This window comes from Paramisgurnus dabryanus, chromosome 11 (genome assembly GCF_030506205.2).
Source record: "Paramisgurnus dabryanus chromosome 11, PD_genome_1.1, whole genome shotgun sequence".
Taxonomy (NCBI): domain Eukaryota; kingdom Metazoa; phylum Chordata; class Actinopteri; order Cypriniformes; family Cobitidae; genus Paramisgurnus; species Paramisgurnus dabryanus.
This window is the reverse complement of record NC_133347.1, coordinates 18,138,808-18,149,337: the sequence shown is the minus strand read 5'-3', so window position 1 is coordinate 18,149,337 and position 10,530 is coordinate 18,138,808. Positions and strand designations below refer to the sequence as shown.

The following is a 10,530-nucleotide window of genomic DNA, read 5'->3' as shown; positions in this document are numbered from 1 at the left end:
CTGTAGGGTTTCATTTTTTTGTGAAAGTCATCCAAATTAGCATGAGCTAATGGAGTGTTTGATTCTGGTTGGGTACGCAAAATAATGAAAAAAAAAACTGAATACATCACCACTGTAAGGCACTGAGAATCAAGTAGTGTAAAGTACGATTAAAAACATTTACCTTACTCCATCTTTGGTGTCAAAAGAATGCAAATCTAACACTTCAGACAGATCAACCCTATGAGAACAGAAAGCATATAGTGAAATCCAAAGCAATGATAGGGTTAAGCATTTACGTATTCAGTCTATCATTAACATATTTTACCTCGAGTTTATCAACGGTCTGACAATCAGCATAAAAAATGTAAAATGTCTGTAGACCTCATCTTGGTTGATAAGGATAGCGTATGTTTTCCTCTTTAGCGCAGAGCATCACATTATCTGCGCAAAAGGTCATGGGTTTGAACCCAGGGAACACACAAACTGATAAAAAATGAATATATTTTAATGCACTGCAAGTCAATTTGAATAAAAATGTCTGCCAAATGCATGTAAATGTAATATAAACAAGTAAGTTAATTTGATTTACATAGCACATAGCAAAGCTATACAAAGTGATGACCAGAGTAAAAAAAAATCTAATTGCTTTTGAGACATTTATTGCATGCTGGGTGAGCCACACTGGCAGAACATTAATTAAAAACAAGCGTGAAATGTTTTAAAGTGGTAAATATAATATTTTATTTGTGTCATTTTTTTAAAGAGTTACAGCATTTTCTGCACTTTTTTTTACAAACAAAAAATGCTGGGTTGTTTTATTGATGGATAAAAAATGGACAAACCCAAATGTTTAAATTAACCTATGTTATACTGTAAAAAAATGTGTTAAATAAACTTGAATTTACAATTTTTAAGTTTAATTTGAACTTTCTTGACTAGTGAGAAGTTGCTATAAATTATATAAAAAAGTTGAATTAGTTTAAGTTATTTGAACTTAATTTTTATAATTTATAGCAACGCCTCACTACATTGTAAAAAATATGCAGAATTTTGTCAAATCAACATATATTTTTATGTTACTTTAACTTATTAAATTAAGTTAAACAATATAAACTTGTTTTTATAGGCCTTATCACAAGTCAAAACTTAAAATAGTAGGTTGAATTGACTTGCAAAACCAAGTTGTTTTAACTTCATGCTGCATATTTTTTACAGTAAGAAAGTTGAAATTTATTGTAATTCAAGGACTAAATGTGGGGACACATTTTAAGTGGGAGCAAGGTTACATTGTGTTACCTTTTAAGATACATTGTTACAGTTTCCTTTCGAGGGAACTTGTACTGCGTGTGGTGACACTTTGGGGACGCCTCCAGGGGTAAGTGCATCTGAATGTGTATATCAAATTCAACCAATGGTGAGGCTTAACGACAAAGACAGGGTGACGTGGGAGCCAGGGAGTATGGCAAGGGAGACGCAGCGTCGCGTTCCCTTCTCAGGGAACACAGTTACATACGTAACCAGAGACGTTTTCATGTGTCAAACACAACTATGCAAAAAAGCATTTTGGTATGAATCAACATTCGCATACAGAAGATTAAGACATAAGCATTTAAAGCAAACAGTTTAGCACGTGTGCTTAAAAAGTCTAAAATTTTATGATATTATCCTACACTACACAGGGAATAATATGGATTTTTTTTCGATTTTTTTTCGACCTTTATCGATGTCTGTATATTTTTAAAAACATCCCAGGGCCTTGAATTTTCCCTCCAGATTCACAAACTTTCAAGGATTTCAAAGACACGTGGGAACCCTGCACCTATTATGCAAATTCCACTTTTACAAGGTGTTTGGACATAATGTGTGTTGGCAGAATGTGAATACAACCACCCTTTAATAAAACATAATCCACCAGCTCCTTGTTTTTTAATCCCCTCATGTCTTATTAGACATGCCGTTTTGATTCTCATATCAATGTGAGGTCACATTGATAAAGCCCTGCCCACTTACCATAGTTTTCACCTTCAGCCAGTTGTACCCTGTCCACTAGATACTATTGTATCAGACTGTATTAATCAGATCTATTTTAACTTTTTATTTTAAGCGCTCACTTTTTGTTTGTAAGGAAGTGAAGAGCTGTAGCTCATTTGCATTTAAAGGAACAAACATTAAAACAGCACGTTTTTGCTACCACCCAAATAGGGGCATTTTGGACATGCTATAATAAATGATCCATGGGGTATTATGCGCTGAAACTTCACAGACACATTCTGGGCACAAATCTTGTAAAAAGTTTACGTTCAACAAGTTTTTTTTACAGTGTAGGCATTTTCGTCCCAAAATGCTGAGTTGTTTGAACCTATGGTTGGGTCAAATATGGACACCTTTTAGGTATTTAGTTGCGTTTTACCCAAACATGGTTTGAAACAACCAAGCATGTACTTGTGTAGCCAGGCTTACCTTGATTTTTGTGTCTCCAAAATTTTTGCAAGCCCATTAATTGATCTATAATGTAGAAAACAGTTTATTTAAAAAACAGGCAGATCTATTAAACGTTTATTTGAACCAACTTTCACATTTTGATCTTTTTATAAAAATATTTTTAGCTAGGGTCTTGTGTCTTTTTAGCTGCAGGTGCTAAGATGTTCTGAAAGTTCTTTGTCCAATGTTATGTGGTTGCTAAGTCAAGCAAGCCCCAAATCTCTATGAATCATACCTGGGTAAAGGGAGTTTGTTTGAATAACTAACTACCCCTAATTAAAAAGCCTTAGAAAGCTCCACTTATGAGAATAATACAAACCATCTACACCACACCAAAATTTTGTTTTAATTTTCTCACCTCACTGCATCTCTGAGCTGTCCCAGCTCAGCCTCATGCACCAGATCGGTCTTATTGATGATGGTCAGATCAGCAAGTGCTATCTGCCTGCAATAAAAAAAGACCAGCATTCAGCCCCATTCACAATCACTTGATAAATGCCGGCCATCTTGTCTAAATGCCTTTGTGTGTGTACCCGAAACAATGGCAAATGACGCCTAGGGGTGTCGCATATGGATTATTCGTCATAAAAAACAAATCGCTTCTACGCGCACCCACAGTTGTGTTTAAGTTGCCGTACGCAAGTATGTGTGATTACAGTCGTACAATACATCAATAGAACAATACAGGTCGAGAGCAGCTCGTTCCATTCTCTCTCTCTCTCTCTCTCTTTATTGCTTGGTGTTCAATGTCCCACTCTCTCTTTGAATCTAAATGTGTGCGCGTGAGTAAGTGTGTAAACACTCTTTGTTGTGTCACATCCATCCCCCGGCCTGTTGTCGAGTTGAATGTGGGTGGTATGGTTTGTGCCACGCTCAAAAGGCGCCACCATTTTGCGTGATGGGAAAACATAAACAGTAAGCAGAGGCTGTTTTTACGGCCTCTGACACTTGTGAGCATTCCGACATGCCTCCAAACCCCAAAAACAACACTCCGACTGCAGCAGGTGAGGTGCAGGGAGCTGGGCTGGAATCGGATACATGTTTGCACAAACATTAGGAGCCAGCTGTAATGTTTAATAGAGATAACAGTCACTGACTACATTTTGAAAGACCACACATGAGGAACTCATAAAGGGGATTAAAAGTCTGAGATCAGATTTAAATGCTGGGATTCAAAGTATAGTAAACTGGCAAATAAAGGATAAGGGTCAGGAAGGTCAACAATGTATGACTAAATCAATAGGAAATGTTTATTATTCTACTTATATCTTTGGTCACTATTTAAATATAAGCAAATTTGAGAAACAGACTAACTCCTTTGTACAAAAGGTCAGTTTGCCTCGCTTCTATTGGCACACAAGATGCTATTCGGAATGGATAACACAGATTTTAAAGTTTGAAAATTGTTAAGCTGTCATTATAACAAAATAGGGAAAAATGTCTGGCTTAATTATAATGTATTACCTAGCAGCCTCATTGATCAGACCGTCTGGCTTCTCCTCTGTTATGTGCTATAAGACAAATAGTTACAGAATACAATTACACAATAATCTACACAATAAATCTAAAAAGCATGCAACACACACACACTTAGCTGTGGTAAAATAAATGCAATGTAATGCAGTGAGAGCAGCATAATAAAAAGTCCCAATGTGCAATATGCTGTAAAGTTAACAAAGCAGATGTTTACTATACTGTCCCATGTTTTATCCCAAGCAAGCAACTTACAGTGCATTCAAGCAATATACATGTTTGCCGTGTAACACAGTTGGGTGATTCTCACGAAATCCGTGTCCAGCATCAGAATTAAAAAAACTTGAAGCCAATTTTTTTTTGCACATATAAGATTAAGGTCTGAACTTGCTATAACCATTAGTTTTAGAGGATTTAAACATATTTTCAATAAAATTATTTTGACATTTTTAGATTATTATAAAAATGATCATTACCGCAACATGATATAACATTAAATATATGCATTTACAAACTCATGTTTCGGTAATGAGAACTAAAAAAATCTGGAGAGAAAAAATAAGAACTGCTAACCTGGTTGAGTGTCACAATCAATAATGTCTCTTCCAACTATTTTTTTTAAATGTTAGTTCCTTGAGGGCTTAAACAATATTTAAAATAGTTGCGGAGGATAAGAAAATTTTTCTTGGACATTTATATTCCTTATTATTGTCTCTACATTTACCAACGATCACCAAATACCACATGTTTCTTTACTGTAAATGTTTATAGTATAACATGCACTGAAGATTTTTATTTTTTAGATTTTTTTAATAATACATTTTCCATGTCAAAGAACCCATGGACACGTTGCGGTAATGAAAAATTTCCCCTTAAATTAGGAAAAAACAACAAAATTGGTTAGTATGATGTCATTTGAAATCATGTGCAAATTTTAGCACATGAAGAGATGTTTGTAACTCTATGCTTCTTATTTTAATACTCTTACTTTGCATTTACTTTTTTTTATCAAAATGTTTCATGACACCTCATAAGTCTAATTTCGCGAGAATCACCAGGTATATTGTGTATATTCCCTACTCTCCAACAGCTTTAAACTCATACAATTGGCATTTAGATTGAAATCTACATTTAATTAAAACAGACAAAGAAAACTAAAATGTTCAAATAGGAACCCGTCATGCCTCATTTGGTTCTGCGCATATCAACAGCTGTCTCTTCTGTCAACCTCTCTTCCTAAAAACGCCACTGCATATCAGCAACTGCCAAGTGTGTATGATTTCAAGACGTAAACTCACTAAAGAAATTCAATTTCTGTTTTATTTTTATTTCTTCTAATACAATAATCCAATTTATGTGTGTTCAGAAAGCTTTAAGTATGGGATTCCTTACAGACTGTGTTCAATATCTAAAAACACTGACCACAGGGAGTTAAAGCAGCCACATTATCTGTCTGCACAAATTTTAAACTCTTGACAGTTGTCAGCATGTCCGGCTGAGCTCAAGAACCATGAAGGCACCTGATGGGAGACTCCCACCACAACCCTGAAGTATCGCTTGTATGAATACATCAGGTGACATAGGAGCACAACAAAGGTTGACAGGTCCATTACAGTGATCTGGCTTGATATCCATTATTTCTTCAGTTTCGATCAAGCCCTCCTCTGTCTTCGCCTCTACATGCATTCGAGGAACCCCGGAGGGCCGCAGTAAGAAAGAGGTGCCACCTCGGCAATAAAAAGACTGAGTTGCCAAGACTGACACCGGCTAAATTGCAGCCTATTACCTAGGTGTCAGTAGCACTGTCCTGCTCCCAGCCTAGGTGTTAGGAGGACTGGGGGCGGGGCATCGTGATTTCAGTGGGATATGTAATTTGAAGGGATACTTAAGTCAAATATCAAAATTACCCCATGATTTACTCACCTTCAACCAATCCGAGATACATATGTTCATCATCTTTCAGACAAACACATTTGGAGTTATTTTAGTAAATGCGATTCACAAGAGAGTTTTAACGTTGGTTCGCTTGAGTCCAAAATGGCGTTGTTACCGGAAGCTAGTTATTATAGTTTAAAATATGGATATTTTTCTTACAATATCGCATCGATTACTCACAAAGACCTTCATTAACCCCTTGGAGCCATGTAGATTACCTCTGTATAGGATGACTGCACTTTTTGGGGCTTTAAAGTCAGAAGTTGCTCCCTGATCCCTGCTTTCTCCCATTATATTTAAATAACTCTAAATGTGTTTGTCTGACAGATGGGTACATCATGGGGTAATTTTGATATTTGGCTGGATTATCACTTTAAAGACTTAACACTATATTGGTTTTTATTTTTAGTAGTTTAAACGCAATGCCAACCAGGTTTATGGGTCAATGACGTGATGTAATTATTTTGTGTCCGTATGGTTCAATTAAATGCAAAAGAGTTAAAATTTCAAAATACATTTGCAGATTATTTGCATACATTCTCTTTTTTGAGGACCAAGTCTAAAATTTCTGGTTTTATTTCATTTTGAAAGAATATTTGGGGGATAATTGCAAAAATGTCAATGTGGTGTAACCGGTCTGTGTCAAGTGGTTTAACTAGTATTTTTTTAAATGAAAATATAAATATATTTTTTAAAAATGTGGAATAAAATATAATCATCTAGGTTAGTGTACCAGTAATATGATTTTTTTTACATCATTTGTCAAAGATTATTTAGAAAACAAAGCTGTTATCAGCATATGTCAGGACAAATATTTAAAAAATGCATTAAATTTTAAATTTAGAAATAACTAATTTTTTTTTTTTGATGATTACCCTAACATGCCATCAAGGTGGATACAAATATTTAATATTTCTGATTCTTTGGTGCAATTGGTGGTTACACAATTAGACATTTTCAGGTCCATTCAGTATTAACTTTCATAAAAATGGTGCAAATGTAATCTTTTATTGCATAAAATTACCATAAATACAGTATGTGCATTGAAATAAACCTGATGCGTGCTTTTAAAACAAGTTTTAAAACAATGTTTTCTCTAGGCAAGCGCAAGGAGCTGCGCCTGCGACGCCAAATAAAGAGTTCTTCTCGCACATAATGCTAATAGTTTTAAAGTTTTCTGAAGTTTAAGCAAGCTAAGACAAAACTCGCGTTTATATCAGTGATACGTGTGCCATTTGCTTAAATTTGATCGGAAAGACTAGAAAGAGATGCAAATGTAAAGGTCTAATAGAAAGAAAAGGGCGTCAAGACCTTAAAACAAACTTTATGATCGTCACATCATAGCACCTGTCATATTTATAATATCTAGAGCTTATTCTCTCATATACAGGTATTTATCCTGTCTGTAGGTTTTTGCATTAATACCTGTTCATTTTACATATTGCATATGTTAAATGTAATGTATGCATAAATACTATAGCTTCAATAGTCATAAAATAACTAAATTAAAAACAAGATTCTGTCTAATCAAGACTTATCTGTTGTTATCTTCTGGGCATTTTCACTTTAACATTATTAACTTTAAATTGCTCATATTTTAAAACTGTGGTGAGCATTTAGTTAAAAGCTATAGTGAGTGGTGTATTTCTGTACATTTTTATCATCAAAAACCAATATAAACTGAAAAACATACCGTGTATACCGTGAAATATTCCGTTCCGTGAAATAAAATTAATCATTCCGTGAAATAGATTTTTGGTCATTCCGCCCACCCCTAGTTAATGCTTTATCTAAGATTCAAACCCATGACCTCAATGTTGCAAGCGTCATTCTCTGAACATAGTGGATTAACAACATACCTGCATTCCATATTTAGCATCAATGACAGTAACAATACCTGCGAGGAGAATGAGAACACTGTAACATATTGCTTGCATAAACAAACAATGACTTCATTTGAAAAACAGCATTTACTCATTTGAAATCCTACCGTCAAGGTAAACGTCACTTCCTAATTCAGCATCAACCCAGAACATGGATGCGACAGCTCCTGGTTTGAAAAAAATTGGAATTCTGGGTACTTGTAAAAAACAATTGGGTACAAATGTAAGCGAATAACATGAGCAGTTCAATTTAACAACATACAAAATTCATCTATAGATGATATACTAATAGATTAGTGGGGCACCGGACACATTTTTCCCCACATATACAAAAGAAAAAGTTAATAAATCCACTATTAAAGTTCAAATTTATGCAAAATGCTGTTCGTGTTCGTTCTGTTTTTTTTGGCAATTTATTTACCTTTGGTATGTGTGTTAATCGAGTTCATTTAATATAATTCATGGTTCTGCTTTGCATATCTTTCCAGTTCTTTTTATTTACAATATTAACCTAGTTACTTTACACTATCCGCATTAAAACCAAGATAAAAGGACTTGAGCAGATTGTGGGTAAGGGTACGTACTTTAAAATGTAGAACAAAATGTTATGGGCGGTTTAAATTTTTTTTACATTTTGTTTGTTTCCATGCTGTCTAACTTTTCTTGTAAAAGTTATTTCACAGTTTGGTGTTATAATTTAAGGGTATCTTGTTCACATAATGGAGTTTTGTCAAACTGTCAAGGTAGAATAAGAAAGCACTATAAATATTTGATAGAAGCGTAATGAATGCAATGTTCCTGAGAGACATCAGATACATAACCCATTCAGCCCACAACCACATTTCAAAAAAGAGGAGGGGCTAACCCCCCTGAGACCCTCAGGAGTGACAGGTCTGTCTCAACCAATGACAGTGCAGACCAGAGAAGAGGGGCACTGTCAGATCAGGTGCAACATGTCTGCGGGGTCCTGCAAGGCAATGGCCCTTCACACTTGTCACTCAAGTGTGCAGTCTGTCTGAAGAGATGCTGAGCCTACCAGCCTTTCTATTGATTTCTATTTTATCTAGCTGCTAAATAGATACATGTGCTATGTAGGAAGAAAATTAGGTTTGATCTATCTTTCAAAGTTATAGGAATACAACACTGAAAACAATAACACAACTAAACTATTTTGTGCAAGGATGTAATTCTTGTAATTACAAAAGTCCCATATAATTGGCTATAATTCAAACAGTGAATTGGGAGTGATATATAAAAAAAAAAAACCGTATGAAATACCTGGATCTGCCAAACCAGTTGTCTCAAGAAGAATGTAGTCAAATTTTCCTTTCTTTTCCATTAGATTTTCAATGGCTTTTAACCCATTGTCTCTGGAAAATTAAAAACCCACAAATCTTTTAATTTTTACATATTTTAAATGTATGCATATACGCAGCATGTGTTTTTAAAAGTCTATTGAGTATTATTATCTATGTCACACTTATGAAGAGTACTACATTTTCATAATGGTATATTATGAAATATGATTGGACACAGTTAATATAAACTGGAATAAGAAGCCTGAATTATCATACTTTACAGAACAGCAGAGACAGCCGTTTCTCAGCTCCAGCCACTCTTCATAAAGCTCTCCAGCTTGACTTACAGCTAGAGATTTCTCCAAAGCACTGCCTGCAAAACCACACAGCACAAGCTCAACATGTGCAGAACAGACTTATGTCACAATCTGTGTCATCTGAAAACAATGCTGCCCTCTTCTGGTCATGCTAGTGAGTGCAATTAATACAGACTGTCACGGAAAACGCAAACCTAATAAATTAAATTATAAGCATCAGACTAGAGATGTTTATTAAAATTACCTTCACCAAATTCATTGAGTATTACGGCAATACGTTTATTATGCTGCTCTGTTAATATGTAGTTTAAAAGCGTCGTCTTTCCAGCACCTGTGTAAGAGAAAAATGCAGTTAAATCACACTGAGATTTAATTAAATATATCTCTATAGATATAAAAATATAATATAAGTGCTTCGTTTAAAAATATAACATATTTATATAAGATATATAACATGTAATATAAAAGATGCATCATGATGACAGAAACCTGACCCAAGTATCCAGTGATGATAGTAACAGGTATCTGAGCTGTGGGTCCGGTATTCTCCTTAATGGGAACTAACTCCGGACATTCATCATCTTCCTCCATTACTAAGATATCTGTAATTAATAAGGGTCATACAAACAAACATACACTGGAGATTTAGTGTAATTTACGAACAAAACGATACATGACAGTCTATCATATTCAGTATATTGATTTCTAAGTGTTCAGAGTAAAGGTAACCAAAATCAACTTCTCTTTTAGTCAAGCTCAAATAAAATTTAATTTCACCCTCTTTGACAGCACTGTAATGATCTTGTGCTTCCTTTCACTAGCTGTCAATATTGGTTGGCACGACTAGACAACTGGAGGCACTGTACATTACAGATAAAACAAGTAAAAACAACTTACTTTTTAAGGAATACGAAATTTTAGACTTAGAAATCCTTTAAAACATTATTGGATATGTTGTCCAGCATGCAGTAAATCTGCACTAATCTGCGAAGTGCCGGTGTGTCTGTGATTACGGTCCGACCTGCACGTTGACTTGCTACGACAGTTCCTAGCCCGATCGATGTTGCCTTGATCTTGATTCACGCTGAATTGAATAATGTAAACGAAATAAAATAAAAAGCTAAATACGACGACGTCCGATAAATGCATATTTAGGCCAGC

The 10,530-nt window shown here is 34.9% G+C and overlaps 1 protein-coding gene across 1 annotated transcript in view; it reads right to left on the bottom strand.

The window, feature by feature from the left end:
* cbwd (COBW domain containing) overlaps positions 1-10,398 on the bottom strand; it is a 14,337-nt gene extending 3,939 nt beyond the window's left edge. The window contains exons 1-11 of the mRNA XM_065247215.2: positions 10,267-10,398; positions 9,864-9,971; positions 9,614-9,700; positions 9,329-9,425; positions 9,033-9,124; positions 7,862-7,921; positions 7,731-7,768; positions 3,928-3,974; positions 2,822-2,908; positions 2,443-2,487; positions 164-220 (exon numbers count right to left, since the gene is read on the bottom strand). Of these exons, the coding sequence (XP_065103287.1) occupies positions 164-220; positions 2,443-2,487; positions 2,822-2,908; positions 3,928-3,974; positions 7,731-7,768; positions 7,862-7,921; positions 9,033-9,124; positions 9,329-9,425; positions 9,614-9,700; positions 9,864-9,960 (707 nt within the window). The 5' untranslated portion in view covers positions 9,961-9,971; positions 10,267-10,398. The remainder of the gene's footprint in view (positions 1-163; positions 221-2,442; positions 2,488-2,821; positions 2,909-3,927; positions 3,975-7,730; positions 7,769-7,861; positions 7,922-9,032; positions 9,125-9,328; positions 9,426-9,613; positions 9,701-9,863; positions 9,972-10,266) is intronic.
* Positions 10,399-10,530: the final 132 nt, after the last annotated feature.